This window comes from Argiope bruennichi, chromosome X2, assembly GCF_947563725.1.
Source record: "Argiope bruennichi chromosome X2, qqArgBrue1.1, whole genome shotgun sequence".
NCBI lineage: Eukaryota > Metazoa > Arthropoda > Arachnida > Araneae > Araneidae > Argiope > Argiope bruennichi.
The window spans coordinates 129501717-129519782 of NC_079163.1; the positions used below are offsets into that span (position 1 = coordinate 129501717).

Below are 18066 nucleotides of genomic sequence, written 5' to 3' on the forward strand. Positions count from 1 at the left end.
GCAAATTAATAATCTAATTGTCTTGCTTGATTTCGCATAAAGTTTTGGTAAACATTGGTTATATAATAATAATAACCGTACAAATTCTGCCATAGAGATTAAAATTTTCTTTTATATCTTCTAAGTTCGGTCCGATTTTGTTGAAATTTAGTACATATGATTCTCACAATAAAAGGGAAATCACCCTCAACGTCCAAAAGTTAAAATTTCAGTTAATTAAAATTTTTTCAAGATTTCAGCGTTTTTTCTTTGCTACCTTGTAAATATATTATCTCACAAAATGTATTTTTAACCATTTTAAAATTTAAAAAACAATCTTTCTAGTGATAGAAATTTAATTGCAGAATAATTTTTTCAATAATTTAGTGTGTGTGTGTGTGTGCCCTTCAATGTAAGCCCATAAAAAGAAGTCATTTTTTATTTCTTTTTCAAATTTTGTATTGTAAAATATTTTTTCTCGTCGGTTTCGAATTGATGCATTTTGTAATAAAACAAAGGATGTTTGCATTTCTTCCGGTATTTTATTATCGATTTTTAATTTCATTTTAATACTTTAATTATTACAACTCGACTTCCATACCCTTTAGACACCTTAAACGAGAAGAAAAAATAGGAAGATTTTTTAACACTCTTCTTAGAATGTATTTTTTGAAAAATTCTAAGATTTAGTTCCTTTAAATGATATTTTTAATATTTTTCTTAATATTGTTTTTAGAAATTTAATTTCTATTTTTTCTTATTCCGTTTAGTTTTCAAATAATCACATTATATATTCATCTGATATGTATGTAATATGATAGATAGATCTGTCGGAAATTTCTCATCTATTATTTTTTACTTAATTAATTATTTTGAGCATACGCAGACATTCAATTCAAAGTACTTAGATTTTATTTGCCATTCAGGGACGGAAAAAAGTAAATCAATTTGAATTTTCCTTAAATTTTTATTTTACAGCCTTATAAAACACCAATGATAGAATGCAGTTCTTATCATTTTATTAACATGTTTTTATTAACTCGCTTTCTTGTGTATTTGGTATAAATTCTTCAATTGATTTTAAACTAACTTCCTAATAGGATAGAGGTTTGAAATTTTAAACATAGCTCAAAACTTGATGACAGTGCACTATTAAATCGTTTTCTTGTCTGTTTATTTGTTTGTCTGTTCGGCAAAATTTTTAAATTGTATTTTAAACTAAATTCCCAACGAGATAGAGACTTTAAAGTTTAAACATAGATCCGAACAATATTAACTCTCGCTCTTGTTTACTCATTATAAATTTTACCATCGGGTGCTAGGAAGTTAGTTTAAAATAAATTGTAGACTTTCACACACACAGTCTAAAAAAAGAAGAAAATAATCATTTAAACATTTTAATATACCACGTTTTTAAAACAGACTAAAAAGTATAAAATATTTTTTCCTTGTCTTATACAGATTTATAACCCTATACAGATTCCAAATCTCTTACACGTTGTCCTGAACATTTGTGAAAATCACAGATTTTCAGGACAAACAGTCGATTTCAGTCCATTTTAAAAACATGTTATCTTAAAAATATTTGACTTAAATAAATATTTATTTAACTGTCAGACAATGAAATTTCTCAACAAGCAACATAGTCTTCGAAGGTCGATAGTAACATATTAAAAATATTGACAGAAACTGGGGCATGGGCAGTAAGACAATTGACAACAATAAAATATTTTATTTCTGTTTTCAACGGTTTCTTTCTTTCAACTTATTCCAACAACTTTTATAAGAATTTTATTTCCATTGTGCAATTGTGGATTTAGGTACTTTGCGGCCCTGGGCAGTGTGCATTATAAGCCCATCTTTACTTATAATAAAGATGAATGAATGTCTGTGTTTGAGTGTGAGTTGGTTGTTTACACGCTAGACCGTTTGACTTACAATACCAAACTTGATACATATATACTTTAAAAAGTGAGAATGTGCACCTAGGAGGATTTTTTTTTTTTTTTTTTTGAAATTTTAATAAGAAATTCAATTGAAAAGTAACCAAAATTTTGGCGTTTTCCCGTGGTAACTTCCAAAAATATTAGAGCACAAAAATTATTTTTACATCTTAAAATTAAAAAAACAAAACAAAAAAAAACATGGCTTTTCAATGATATCTATTATTTTGGAATATAATTTATTTTTTAATTTTTCATTAATTTCCTAAAAATTTTTTGAATACAATTTATATCAATATATATCACACAAAATAAAAATAAAATTTCTTGCGCAAGCACAGTAAGCTTGCACGAAAAAATTAGCTTTTATCAACGTTTTGCCATTACGCTGACAAAAGCTCGAATTAAAGGATTAAAAAGTTAATTCTCTCTCTGTAAACCAAAACTAGAAGAGTTTAATTTTTTGCATGAGTCTGAATGAAATAAAATAAATATGAAATTATATTACCCAGAAAAATAAATGCAAGAAAAAGGTTTTGATGGTTCTTAAAATATTGTAGCTAAATATTGTAGCTTCTTAAAATAATGTGCTCTAATGTAAGAAGTATCCCATGTCATCAGTTTGAAAGTATTTCGACTCCATATCATTACTAAGTCCATTAAGGAAGCCAGAACCAACTATCATAACAGAAGCTGCTTATCTGCATATCTGAAGTACCTCCCTCCAGTGGAGTTCTATTTACAATAAATAAAATTCCGAGACGTTAATAAATAAAATTCAGAGATATCTCGCAATACATTTTTACTACTAACATTGATCAATTCAAATGCATTCAACGTTGTCAATTCAATTGAATCTATATTATTTTTTAGGCAATCAAATTAAGTTTCTTGCCTTATAATTCTCCATTCAATTTTTAACAATTTTCAATAGATTACTAATAATTACATTGCTAAAAAAAATAGGTATTGGAATAGGTGTTCCTTTATATCATACAAATGTCAATGTTAAGTGACTTCAGAAGCAATAAGATAGAGATTTTATTTCAATTTCAATCTTTTAGAAAATATTTACAACTATTTTATTTGATGCAGTTGTAAATGTGATTTGTTGCGTACAGTACTTTTCATGAATATAGCTAATTAACGAATTGATGATGATGATGTCGTGCCAGCGTTACCATGGAAAGGGGGTGCAGTAGCTTCTGAGGGTAAAAACCCCTGAGCACCTGAGGGCAGAAGTCTGACTTCTAACTCATATGAAGATGACACTCACCCTGACACCATATAAATAGTTAATTATTCCAAATAATTATTTATTAAGATTGAATAATTAGTTAATTAATATTTACTTATATTTAATTAAATATAAAATCAATAATTATATTTTAATTTTAAGCTAATTAGATAAATTTTGCTTTTTGTTCCGTCAGAGATATCTCGCATTATCGGCAATAAATGTTCAAAGCCGCTTTTGCATTTCAAACAGAAAGGATTGGATGCATGAGTGTGCCTAATATTTCATGGTCTTTTCTAAGTTATTGTTCACTGTATTTTATCTTAGAAGTTATTTGCAGGAATAATATAGTTAAACTTTTATTGATGTTAATTATTATTTTTATTAATCAGAAAGATGCAGAAAAGACGTTTTTATGCGTTTTGCATGATGTAAACTGAGAAGAATTTACAACTCAACTCAGCTGTAAAACTTTTGTTTTCTAGGAGTGGCAATGTCTTTTTGTAACAACAAGAAAAAATAAATACCGGTAATACTCATGGTAGCTAGAAGATATTTCTCGTATTATTTTTTACGATTTTAGTGTGTCTCATTCATTTGCAGAACTGTGAGTTCATTTGAGTGAGTACAGAAAGGCGTCCGTCTATAATTTTTGACCTGCTAGTAACATCATTTGGCGTCCGCGACAGGACACGAAACTGACGGTTATCATGTTTAAAAACGTTAAAGGTTTTAAAAAGGAGGATCTCATAACTTTGTTGGAAGAAAGTAATGAACCTTTACCTGCTAAAGTTACAATTACTAATTTGAAAGAAGTGATTTTGAATAGTCAAGTTTATAAAAATGATCCGGAGTTTGTCCAAGAGGTTTTGTTTACGATTATCAGTGAAAGACAAGAAAACGAAAGTCGAAAGCACCAAGAAGACGAAAGAAAACGTCATGACGAGGAAATAGTGAAGCAAAGACAATACGAGTTAGAATTAACAAAAGTATCTGTTGGAGTGCGTTTAGAAGTACCAAATTACGAAACGGTTGAATCAGGTAGATTGAAAACGAAATTCCACTCACCTAAACTTGAACTTCGCCAGTTTTCCAGATATTTAAAGGACTGGTTGCCCTTTTGGAGCCAATTTGAACATGTTCATAATGACGTAGATACTGCTCCCGAAAATAAATTTCAATATTTGATCCAAGCCACTGTTAGTGGATCGCGCGCTCAGGAAGTCGTTAAGAGTTTCCCGCTAACCGGCGCCAACTACAGCAAAGTTATTGAGTCGTTAAAATCTCGCTTTGGCCGCAGTGATTTACTCATTGAATTCTACGTCCGTGAACTATTGAAATTAGTTATAGAAAACACCTAGCAACAGTCCGCAACGAATTTATGTGCACTTTATGATAATTTGGAGGCATAAATTCGTACATTAGAGACTCTAGGCGTTACGACGGATAAGAGTGCTGCTTTATTACACCCATTGGTAGAGTCTTGCTTGCCAGAAGAAATATTAAGAGCATGGCAGAGGCAAAGAAGTCCTGATGTCAACAATAGTTGTGAACCGCAAGTTAGACTGGCCGACTTATTAGCATTTTTGAAAGCAGAAGTAGAAGCTGAAGAACGAATTTCTTTAGCAATGCAGGGTTTTGGCCTGATTAAAAGAAAGGATAAGAATCACTTTAGTAACAAAAGATTTGAATTCAAGGAAAACAGAAATAAAATATCAACAGCTTCCAGTCTATTCGCCAATGCACAGACCCAAGAAATCAAAAAATCATGTGTTTTTTGCAGCAAGAATCATGCAAGTGCAGATTGCTTTTCTGCTCGAAAAATGAGATTGATGGAAAAGAAAACAATTTTGAAAAATAAAAATTGTTGTTATGCCTGCTTGAACCCCGGTCATTCAATTAGAAAATGTCAAATATTTGTAAAATTCCTAATTTGTGGTAAAAGACATCAATCTATAATGTGTGATCAACTTGCTAGTATAAACAAGCCACGTCTAGTGAAAGAAAACTATCCAGAAAGTGAAGTTAATTTGTCGAATTTATCCAGAAGTCCAAAAGTTCTATTACAAACACTGCAAGCCAAACTTGTTTCAGATAATAATGAGATGAATGTACGTATACTTATCGATTCAGGCTCACAAAATTCATACATATTGAAAGAAGTAGCCGAAAAAATTGAAATGTTCACCTATTCGAGAAGAAAAGTTAATCCACTCACTGTTTGGTGGAGTTAATTCTGGTGAATGCAAGCATAATTGCTATAAAATAAAATTAAGAAGTGTAAATGGAAACTTCAGATGTAATTTTGATGTTTTGGACCAGGTCAAAATTTGTGAAGATATTCAACCTGCTGGAAAAGGACCTTGGATCAACGAGTTGGAGCATTATGGAATTAATGCTCTCCGATGTAAACGATTCTTCCAATCCAATTCACATACTCATTGGTGCTGACATCATGGGCAAGCTGTTGACTGGTCACCGTAGAGAACTAAGTAGTAGTCTTTTCACTTTGGAATCGAAACTAGGGTGGAAAGTGATGGGGAAAATTGCCTCAGAAAATCAAAAGGAGGAACACTTAGCCTTGTCTGTGATATTCTTATTTGTTAAAGATGCTGATATTTCAGATTTGTGGAAGCTGGATTCGACTGGTATCAAGGATCCCATCGAAAGAAAATCCAGAGCTCAGAAAGACTTGGAAACCAAGCGATATTTTTTAGAAACTGTCGAATCTAAAGATGGTCGTTATGAAGTATCATTACCATGGTCTGATGATAAAGCTCCACTGCCAGATAATTTTCCCTTGGCGAAAGAAAGATTGGAGAAAGTTACTCTGAAACTGATTTCCAGAGGACTGTATAAAATTTATGAAAAGGTTTTTCAAGATTGGTTATCTGACGGAATGATAGAAATAGTCCCAGAAGATAAAGAGAAGTTACCTGGACATTATTTACCACACCATCTTGTATTAAAGGAAAGCAGCACTACACCCATTCGTCAAGTTTTTGATGCGTCAGCTAGAATGAAAAAGCAACCTCCTTTGAATCAATGCTTAGAGACTGGACCAAATCTCATCGAAGTTATCACTGATATTCTGCTGAGTTTTCGGGAAAGAAGAATTGGCATTACAGCGGACATTTGAAAGGCGTTTCTTCAAATCAGTGTTGAAAGAAACGACCATGATGTTTTGAGGTTTCTGTGGTGGGAAAACGATGAACGGAAGAAATTAAAAGTTTTTCGCCATACAAGAATAGGTGTAAAATGTAGTCGATTTCTGCTGGGAGCCGTGATAGAGCTTTTGAAATTACGAGTACTCCTTATTAAACTGAACTTGTATTGATTACCGTCTTCGAGGGTATTCTTGTAGTGACTATGGTGATTGCCTATTCAAGTTACCGGGTTCTATTTTCGACCAAAGATCGGTATGAGTTCAAAAGAAGTCAAAAAGCGTCGAAATCAAATTAATATTGGGTATATTAATTTGTAGACATTCTCTATGAAGTTAAATTCGCTATGCTGCATGAGCATCGTGAGAGATCTCGGCTATCTCATGCTGATTTGAAAGCTCGACTTCAAAAATTTGGCGATTAGGTTAAAAGATGTCCCCTCCTCTCATTCTCTGCGACAGCAACAAACTTTGAGAGTGTTACTGTCAGCAAGAAAATAAGCACCAATGTAAAACAAATTTATATTGACTGAATCTTATAGCTCCATCGAATATTAATACTAGCTAGATTGGAGTGAGCGACAAAATAAATTTAGAGGCAAAGCCAAATCTCGGGCCATCTGCGGGGTAATTCGTAACCGCGGTTGATAGTTGTGTTGTATTGGTTTTTAAATAAACAGCTTCGCACGGCGAGGAGTGTTACTCGAAATCGCTGTGCGGAGTATGGATTTTGAAGTAGCGTAAACATACAAATGATGCGTAACTTATACTTACTAAGTGAAAATCGCTAACATAATGAATCTCTGTAAATTTGTAGGTATAGTGGGAGAAAAATGTTAACTCCTGCACCTACTAGTATGGCTGCCCATCACAGGCAAGCTAGTAGTCACGGAATGAGAAAAAAAGTTCAGGTAAGCTTTATGTCATTAATGTTTAACGCAATAAATAAATTGTCATTGTTAAAATAATATATCCTATTTTCCTATCATGTATAGTGAAATATTCTTATTTTCAATGTTTATGTCATTTCGAAGAATGATTTGTCGGTGTAGCAGTGATAGTGATAAATGACGTTTTTAATTAATCCTATTAATATGCCAGGAATTCTTAAAGAAATTAAGCGAAGTAAGAATATTTTCTTGTGTGACAATTTATGATTTCGTGTATTTCTAAGTTAATATCCACCAAAAATTTGTATTTAAATGAATTTTGAATATTATAATCATCTTAGCAATAAATTTTAAATATATTTAGATTTGTATGTTGGATACTAATTTGAATTTTAAATGTCATTCAAGAGCATCTAATGAAGCCAGTAAAAGACCTTTTTGTATAATTCTGTATGAGAAAATTATTTTATATTTGCGATCTCAAATTATGATCTGTTTTTTTTTTTTTTCTATCCAATTCTTTGTATTTTTTATGACATCCTATATATATTTAGATAATTACTATATTAACTTTTCTGTGATAATATTGCATATAAAATATTTTTTTTAAAAAAACCTATGATCATGTAACAATCTTGTAATATAAGCCATTTTAATTCAAGAGAAAAAAATACTTCATAGTGCTTTTTTATGAATATAATTTTTTTTAAAATTCTGATATTACATGGCTCATAAATGTATAGAAATTAATATTGTATTTTTCTGATTCTATCAAGTACTAAAATGTTATATATTTTAAGGCAAAAAATTAGCATCTTGATTATTGTAATTGATATAATCTAGTGTCTTATTTCTAGGACAGTTATATTTCACTTCTGTGGCTAAGGCTAACACATTCTATTGTTTCTTCATTTGCTTTGTCTAAGAAATAAATGTGTATTTCTAATTTTTTTTGAAAATTTTTCATTTAACATATATTGTCTATTAGCCAAATTTTGAAGTCGAAGTTTCATTATTTTGAAATTTTTTGCTTTTATTTTCAAGGTAAGAAATTCAAAAATATTTTTGATTTCTTTTTCTACATTTTGAAAATCTTGTAATGTGTATAAAAAGATTTTAAATAATCCTTTATCAATTTTTTGATAAATTGATTAAAATATTACCCCTCCCCAAAAAGTTTTATTTTCAAAATTTAATATTTTTTTTCTGAATCTTTGTATTTTTAACATAATTCTTAAAAAAAAGTATTAATTATTATTAATCTGTGCTATAGATTAATTCGAATATTAGCAAAGACTAAATAGAGTTAAATTTGTTATGTTCTGTGCAAACCAAATACAAATGCAGTTCAATTATTAGCTCCAAATTTCTGTATTTTTTTATGTAATAAAAGCTACAACTTAAATAGATAATCATTTTGAATAAAATGTCATATATTGACATTGCTTTGATATTCTTGAATATCCTTGTATTTCTTTAAAAACTAGTGTACTACAACTCGATTACATTTTAAATTAGAGCAACATCTATTGACATTATGAGCTATATATCTGCTGCCAATTGGGAGATAGGATAGCTTTTTCCTCATGAGAAACATGCTTTGGAGTCAAATTAAGGGAGAAATGTTATTTATAAACAGAATAAATATTCTAGGGGTGGGTGGGGGTTGATTGTATGACTGTATGTTAAAGAACTGTTAAAATTTCCTCAAATCATTTAGTAAGAACATTTATAGGAGGGACTAACATTTTTTTCATTGTTAAATTCATGAAGAACCTTTAACTAATTGATTATAACTCTGCGTTCCTTACTTTTATTTTTCACTGACAGTTGTTTAATCTGTTTAAATTAGTTTAAGGAAATTACTTTAGTTAAAATCTGCATTTAGTTTGTAATTAATTTAATACATTGATCATTGAGTAATTTTTTTAATTGAAATATTTTATTGAATGCTAAAAAATATTAGTATCAAATAAAAAAAATTTTATAAATTAAATATTTTATAAAATATTAAGATAGCAAAATTGTAAGAAATATAAATACACATTATTATATGGTTTTGGGTTAAAGTGTTTCAAATCATCCTGTTTTATTGCTCCATTTTAATAACATATTAAAACATATTATCTGGCTGTTTCCTTTCTTGCATGAGTTATGGGAGGGAAGGAAAGGCCAGTATTTTGAAATTGGAGTTATTTCTTATTTGTTAACATTTTGAATTGATATTTATATTTTGCAATATACATGAAATAAATATATTAAGCTTTTCATGAAAGTGATTTAAGTGGGAAAATCTGACTGAGAAATTGTATTCTTGCATGGTTGCAAATAAAAATATCATTCCATAAGAATTCAAAATTTTTTGTCAGTTTTTTTGATAAATATTCTGCTGTTGTAATATCTAATTAATGAATATTGGTATTGGAAGCCAATACTCAATAAAATATGAAGCATTCTTTCTTGTGTATAAGTTCTGCCACAGAACATGATTTGATATGGTTTAAAAAATTAATCAGTTGAAATATTATCATATTAAATTTATTTTTTTATATGAACTTTTTTTTTTGAACTTCTTAAAAAGTTTTTGCTGTTTGGATATTGTCAGTACAAATATAAATTATGAAATGCATGAAATTTGTATCATTACTTACCCATGGAATATCATTGATAAACTAAATATTTTTGGTACCTAGCAAATGCTTTCTTTAATTTATAAAAGAAATTCAGATTAAAGGCATATCCACCATATGCATAATTTCTGAAGAAATTGCCAGACGGTGAATTTTTTTAAAATGGGATTATTATTATTATTATTTTTTTACATTTGATAATTTGCATTTGTTTTAATGACATAAAAATATTATTTGTTTTATGAAATATTATATTTATAATGTTGGAAAATTATTTTGATAAAAGAACAGTGAAAAATTCTAAAATCTTAAACTCAGTATGGTCTGGCAATATTTACTTTTGTGAATATTTCTTGTGATTTTCATTGTATACAAAAAGAGTATTCATTAAAACTGTGCATAAAATGATTTTGATGGTGGAATGACTGCATATGGTTAAAATATGAAAAAAGATATATCCAAGTTTTAGTATTTCTGTTTAATTTTTTTAAAAGTTTAAATTTACTGTCATTTTTACTTTTCTCAGCTTGTTTTAATTAATTTAGAAATTGATAAATTAAATTTGCTACATCTTATCATGAAAAAGGATTTTTTTTTTTGTTAAAAAGCTTTTAGCTAAATTATGCTGTTAGTTAATATTTTTTAAATTAAGATTAAATTTTAAAAATTATTTTTCTATATTCTTTAAATAGATTTATGAAATTTTCATTGGAAGAAAAAGCAAAACAACTGGAATTGTGCAGTGTTGAGATAAACAGATTTGGATTCAGAGCAGATAAAATAACAATAATTATGAAAAAAGAATGAATAAGAAAGCTAACAGATTATAAATAACTTTTTAAAAAGAAGCTAAAAATCGTATATTGGTGACAGTTGAGAATAATTAAATTATAAATTTAACCTTATATCAAGAATTTTTATTAGCTACCTGTGGCGGCCAGCTGGTTCGCCTTATTACTCTGTATAATTCAGCTATGTCAATAAAATTTAAGATTTGTACGTTAGTTAAATTGTTCTATTAATAATGTGGTATTTAAGTCATCCAATGAAGCAGTTTCCATTTAAAGTTTTTTTAATATAATAAACTGTTGATTTTGAATGACAAGAGACAAATGGCTTCTAAATACTGTGTAAAATGCTTATAATGATGGATTTTTAGATGCTTTTTGGATTAAACAGCGAATCCCGAAATCAAAAATGAAATTCAAACTTATCTGGTATCAAATAATAAAGATAGATAATCTCACATTAATTTAGACACGGAATATTTCAGTAGGTTAATTAAATTTAAGTTGATTGAATTGTAAATGAATGCAATTATCTGCTACTGTTTCTCAAATACTCTTTTGGATTATTGTCACATTAATGAAACAATTTAAAGTGAATTTCAGTTTTAAATAAATGTGACGCAAACATAAAGATATAATTTAAAATAGGAACAATTCCTATAACTTGTATCAATATTGGAGAGTATTTAAAAGCTCTTTTTAATTGAATGTTCCAATGTGTATTCTTTTGGTAGCATTCTAATTAATTTTGTTGAAAGGTTGATCTTGCATATTTTTTTAATCAGCTCTAAAAATTTAATAGAAATTGCAAAAAGTTACGTAAAATTAAGGTCAGTATCAATAGAAATATTACTTTCTGTCTTGTGAAAAGCATACAAAGTATTTTACATGTAAAATATTAGGATTTATACAAAACCCGACTTTTTAAAAAATCGGTTTTTGAATTCAATATTTCCTAAAAACTGGTTTTCGAATTTTTGTCAAAAAATAGAAAAGGGGAAAATATTTAATTTATATACAATAACAAAAAATGAAATCAATATTAAAAAAAATAATTAAGGATTACATATACATATTACTTACACAAAATAACGAAAACTCAAACAAAAATTACATTATTTTCACTAATTTGAATTTCTCCTATGAAAATAGGATTTTAAAAGACATAAAATATCCACTGAACGGTGGCCAAGTCTTGTTCTTATTTTGGACACAATATTGTCTGAAATCGAAAATACTCGTTCACTAGCTACAGAGTTTGGTTTTATAGTTTTCATTGCATCAATTAAGAAATTTAAGTTTGTTCTTTTATTCGCCACCTCAAATAATGAAAATTCAGCTTTCAGTATCTTTGGATTTGTAAGTTTTTCTTCAGGGTCTTCAAGAAATTGATGAATTGATTTTTTCATGGCTTCTTTTAAAAAAGCATTACACTTAGTCTTGAAATGAAAACATTTAAGAAAAAGTGAAGTTCAGCTTAATAAGGTATACAAAAAAGGATGAAAAAACTATTCTATGAATTAAAATTAATTTTCTTATTTACTAATACATTTTTTTTACTACCTAATGAGTAAATTTGCAGGTTACTTATGTGCACTTTTTTTTTTTTTTTTTGAGTAAGTTTCTGCAATAGTTTAAGTTTTCTTTTACCATCAAAGATTAGCTTTTTATTGTTGTTTTTGATAAGAAAATGTTGAAAAATTTGCAGTATGTTTCTGTATATGGAAAATTTTGCATGTTGAATTTCCACCCATAAACTCTCAAGTTTGATATATAGTGGTTTGAATATATCTTTAATTCTAATCCCCCCCCCCAAAAAAAGGTTTTTGAAGTTGAACTTCTATTTAGACTCTAAAATTTTTTAGTGCACTGAATTAAAAAAATAGAAAAAAAAGGGTGAGGAGGGGGGGGACTAGAAGCTTTCCAACTCATTTAATTTAATTGCTCAATTTTTATATACTGGCCTAGATGTATTCAAACAATATTATACAATACTTAAACTAATATATCTGGATATTTATATTTAAAATATGGTATGAGAATTACTTTTATATAATAATTCTTAAAAGTTAGTGGTGAAAAAATGACCTCAATTTGCCTTAATTTTTAAATAAATTTTTTTAAAAGATGGCTCTGATGTGCACATTTCCATCATCTAAAATATTAAAGCTTTCATGCCTGCTATTGTTAGTAAGTATGTATGTTGAATGTTTTATTTTCATTTTAATAGATTTGCGAATTTTGGATTTTTTTATACATTTTGAGTGTGTGTATTATTTAAGTAAATATTATTTAAAAGTATTATTTAAAAAAATATTGCTTCATTCAACACCCATATTTAAAACTTACACATAAATGTTACATTAAAATTTGTGTTGCAGACTATGAGAATATATGCGAAAAGTGTAAAATTAGATTTGCAATTTAGGAACTTTAATATGCAAATAAATTTTTAGTAGAATGAAACCTTTTTTTCTCTTTTTAGACTCCTTAAGTCATAATTTACAGGTTCAACCTGAAATATAATTATAGTAAAAGTTGTCAGATTTCATAATTTCTCTCTAGCAAAATTGTAATTGCCATATTCATAATGTAAATTTTATTGTATATCAATAATTCTTTCTCCTAAGTAAAGTATGGATATTTACTCAGGCAAGTAATTTTAATTGCATTTAATTCATATATATAAGCTTTCATAAATAAAGTTATATATATTGCAAGTGAAAATAGTTTTCTTTTCTTTCTTCATGTTACATAGTTTTATTCATATCAATTATTTTTTTCAAAGCTAAATATGTGTAACTGAAATGTTACGATGCCTATTTGAAATCTTGTTTTATGTGATCAAGGTGTGGATTATGTGTTACGTGTTGGATTATTGTACTTATGATGTTCTTGGATGTAATGTTAATATTAACATCAAGTACTGTTTTCAGGTTTCTTTTGTTATTCGTGATGAAGTTGAAAAATACCACAGGTCTGGTGTTAATTCACTGCAGTATGATGGCTATCTTGGCCGGCTATATTCTGCTGGGCGGGATTCAATAATAAGGATATGGAATGTAAGAAATCTAAAGGTATTTGTTTATTTTTTCCTATTTAATGAAATATTCTAATGATACATTTTGAAGCAACAAAAAATTGTTTCAAAACTTTTTCTCTATTGCAGTTTATCTCAAACCTGGTTTTGTTTAAAAAGCCTTTTTAAATTCCTTGTCATTATAAATTTAGACATATTTCAAAAGGTGATTTGTAATTTTTAAAATTGAACATAGGATTTTTTCTTCATTGTGAACTTGTTAATAAATGTATATTCTATTTGAATATGTATTTGTTCATAGATTACACCCGTTTTTCCCAGTTTACTGTTGTTTCAAATTTTCTTCTTTGCAACTTCTTACTGTTGTTTCAAATGAAATCTTCTTTGCAATTATTTTTGAGATTCAGTCCTCCGTGGGCATTGAAAAAGGAAATTTGAACCATAAAGGTCTGCAGAAATCTTTCATTTGTCAACACAAAGAAATTGCTTTCAGAATGTAATACTAAACCATGGCTTTTATACTTGTACATTGTGAAACACTTATATGCTGTAACCTTATTTTAAATCCCGAAAGATTTTCCCTATTCAGTTATGCTAGCAACATTACATCTTCTGCTAATTTCTTATAGATTACAAAAGAATCACTTATTTCTACAAATATTGCTTCTACAATTTCTTCACTTCTGAAACATGGCATCATCTTTTAAACAAGAACAACATATTAAAGCAATAAGCAGAGAAAAAAAAATACTTCTAATAGTAACAAGCCAAAATGTAAAGGAAGAAAAGGCTTGAAAAAAAGCTTGTTTCACTGCCTTGGGTAGAAATAAATTTTCAAGTAATTGTTGTATATCAAAAGACCATTGAAATATATCTATCTATCTGATGATAATCTTTTATCTTCAGCTAGCGAGATAGTCACTTCATATCTTCAAAATGAGTCTCGAACTTTTTGTGCTTTTATATTCGTTTCAAGCTTTGTCAGTCCTGTCTCTTGGAATTGCTGCAGAATTTAAAATATGATTTCATATCTTAATGACATTATTAAATCATACCAACCTTTCATCATTGTCCATCAAGAATACCTAGGTACAGCTAGGAGGCACAATTTCTTTTAAACACAACAGTCATATAAACAGAAATTTAATTGATAAGAGTTTCAAAGGGAGTAGCTTTGCTAATCTTCATCTTGTTCCATTCATATCCATTAACACATTTTTGCAAGCAATAGCTGTTCAAAACCAGTCTCATTTATTAATTATAATCTGCATTTTGTATTTGCCACCAAATACAGAATCTCTCTATGTTTGTGAATCAAACCAGTCTGAATAACCTCATATCTCAGCTTCTTGAACACCTTTTATTATCCTTGGTAAAACAGTCACAGTCCACTTAGGTATAATAATATTATAATATAGATTTTACTTTTTTTGAACTCAAAAGATATCTTTCAGAAATTGAAAAATTACTTCCAGGTCTTTCTAGTATAATTTATCATATGATACAGCATCTGTCCATGCAAGAATTTAGCATGATCATTTGCAACAGGTTATTAATCTAGTAAAATTTGAAAAAGAGCCATCAAAAATTAGCTACTACCACTTTGATCTTAATCAAAATGCTAAGAAGTGATATTTATGCAATTACCACTTTGATCTTAGTCAAAAAGCTAAGAAGTGATACCTATGCAACTGTAGATTGATTGTTCTTATTAACTGTCTGTGTAAAAAATTTTTAAGGAGTCAGCATGTGTCTGATGTACTATTAGGATAACAGTAAATTTTTTAATCCCTTTCAAAGTGAGTGTAGACAGTATTGATAATCTGCTTGAAATTAATATATAATATGCAGAAACTTTGTATAGATTTTTTTTTTTTTTTTCAATATTGAGAAAGTTTACAATCATGCTTAGCAATCTGACATTCTTTTATGATCTATATGATTGTAGGTGTATAAGATGCTTTGCCCATATTCATTCAGAATTTTATTAATATAAGAAAATTAAGAATCACATTTGAAAATCAGACCTTTTTACTCAAAAAGGTTGTATACCTCAAAGCAATGTTTCTATTGCAATATGATTTGCTTTAGGGATAAATAATATTTTACAATTTCCATTTTCTATTAAGGCTTTATGTCGGTAATCTCTATATTTCTTATGTAGGGGTAAGTGGTAATGCTTTTATGAACATCAGATCCAGTTAGTCATAAATAAAATTCAACAATCGTCTACTTTTAGTGGGATCACTTTTCTTTAGTCAAACCAGTTTGTGTACATTTCTGTCACAGATATTATCTCCTCCCAGAATCTGATATTAAACTGAAAGGTTAGCTTATGAAGTTTATAAATGAAATTAATTTTTTTATTATTAAAAAATCGCTTTCCAGATCCATGCAGTATATATATAATGTTATCACCCACTAAAGTAAAGAATTCAGTTAATCTGCAGAATAGCTAGCTAATCTGCACATTAATAAGGGTAATCCATTGTAATGTGGAAAATTGTTTCATTTCTCAAATTACCCATGTAATCTGCGAATTACCTAGATAATCTGCACATTATCTACTACGCACTCATTAATGTGAAAATAAGATCTTTGTTGGAATAACAGCAATGTTTTTGTATGCTTAAGTTAAATGTTGTTTATTTATTTTGAGATATCTAAAGAATTAAGTTGATACAATAAAGTAATCAACATTAATTAAAAGAATCAATCATCACTTAATTGAAAAACTTCAATGCAAAGAATCAAACTGTTTAAGATATCATTGCAATTAAGGGAATTGACATAATGTTATTTATTTTTTAATATCTAAAGAACCACAAAATACAATCAAGCACATGAAAAATTAGTTGATAGAATCAATCCTCAATCAATTGAAAAACTATTATGCAAAGAATTAAATGGCTTAATATATTATTATAATTAAGAAAATAAATTTGCAAAACATATGATAAACTTATACTTATTTATTAGTGCAGTTTAAAGATTGGTGACACTTTGCATAGCCGTTGGTTTTTTTTTTTGACAAGCACACCTATTTGTTGTACATTTAGATTTGAATTCATTGAACCCTGCCCGGTACCAAGGGATTTTTTATTGCTGTTGATGTACTGACAACAACCAGACTCTGGTAAAACCAAACTAAAAGTGGAGGGAAGAGTAGGAACAGGAAATAAGAGAAACAAACTTTTGAACTTTAGTGATACAGAAGCTGCTAATGTCCACATTACTAAATGTGAAAAACCCTTGATTCCACACTTTAACGTAGCAAATTAGTGAATCTTTACATAAACTTTGTACATTAATGGCTTTTCAGCTTTAAAGGTAAAATATATAAAGACCTTGAACATTTTGTAAGGTCTTTCAAATATGTCTTTGGGGAAATTCTAAAATATCATTGCTCTGCATTTACAGAGCAGTCATATTGTTCAAGATGGATTATGGATGTGTATGCAGTATGCTGCTCCATATAAAGAATATATTAAAAAGAAATTGGAACCTATTTTATCACATCCTTTTTTTAATTAGAAGTGAAGTCGATTAGTGCTTTGCTTACAAAATGTAAGGCAAAAGCATTTGTTATAACTTTATATTTTCTTTGGATTCACAAATATTTTTTGTAGCTTTGATTCAGGCAGTGTACTCACTGTACCCAATTTACGATATTAGCTTAGCTTAAGGAAATCGCAAGGACTAATATACTTAAATGCTTTAAAAACTGTTGGCAAATCTTATATACCCTTACATGAAAATGTCTTTGGTTTTACCATTACATTTGAATAGCCTTTGGCTGGGATGGGGTTATTAATGCTATGTCCATGTGTGAAATCTAAAGAAATTTGCTCTATCATGAAATCTATAGAAAGTTTTTTATTTTCACTGATGGTTTAAAATGCTCTTCTTATATTTCATTTGTTAATGTTTTTATTAATATCACCCTCTCATCACCAATGTTCAGCTTATGTGCTCTGTTATTACTGTAGAAATCTCTGTTAATCATTATGCATTATATCAAATTTCTGATAATCCTTCTGATAATTATATCCTTTATACAGATTCATTATTGTTCTAGGATTCTTTTACATACTTCCATTGTTTTAATCACCCATTTACTTTTAAAATTTTTAAATCACATTATTGTACAAAATCTTCTAATCTCTTCTTCCAGGGTTCTATCTTCTGGGGTGTATTTGGCAATAAATTGGCTGACAATTTAGTAAAATTTGTCGCTAATATTTTAAACGTTATTTTAAACCTGTAAACGTTGAGTACTCTTTAATATAAAGGCTAGTATAATATTATAAAAGACAAATGCTTTATCTCTGTAGCCTATTTTTACAAAGTGAATCTTGTTATAGAAAAAAGTCATCCAGTGTCTTATTCTGTCATC

The 18066-nt window shown here is 28.4% G+C and overlaps 3 protein-coding genes across 4 annotated transcripts in view; all 3 read left to right on the top strand.

Moving 5' to 3' along the window:
- Positions 1–3869: 3869 nt before the first annotated feature.
- LOC129959881 (uncharacterized) lies at positions 3870–4520 on the top strand. Its single transcript, XM_056072776.1, has one exon. It carries the CDS (start codon positions 3870–3872, stop codon positions 4518–4520), a length of 651 nt encoding a protein of 216 aa, XP_055928751.1.
- A 923-nt stretch (positions 4521–5443) lies between these two features.
- On the top strand, positions 5444–6298 carry LOC129959882 (uncharacterized). The gene has a single exon (XM_056072777.1). The coding sequence runs from the start codon at positions 5444–5446 to the stop codon at positions 6296–6298; it is 855 nt and encodes a 284-aa protein (XP_055928752.1).
- A 675-nt stretch (positions 6299–6973) lies between these two features.
- LOC129960025 (WD repeat-containing protein 48-like) overlaps positions 6974–18066 on the top strand; it is a 63649-nt gene continuing 52556 nt past the window's right edge. Inside the window, exons 1-2 of one of the 2 annotated variants that reach the window (XM_056073032.1) lie at positions 6974–7233; positions 13567–13707. In XM_056073032.1, coding sequence (XP_055929007.1) covers positions 7156–7233; positions 13567–13707 — 219 coding nt within the window. In that variant the 5' untranslated portion in view covers positions 6974–7155. The remainder of the gene's footprint in view (positions 7234–13566; positions 13708–18066) is intronic. The other variant, XM_056073033.1, reaches the window with a different exon arrangement.

Coding starts and splice junctions, on each gene's coding strand:
- LOC129959881 (XM_056072776.1), top strand. CDS start 3,870: ATGTTTAAAAACGTTAAAGGTTTTAAAAAGGAGGATCTCATAACTTTG.
- LOC129959882 (XM_056072777.1), top strand. CDS start 5,444: ATGGAAACTTCAGATGTAATTTTGATGTTTTGGACCAGGTCAAAATTT.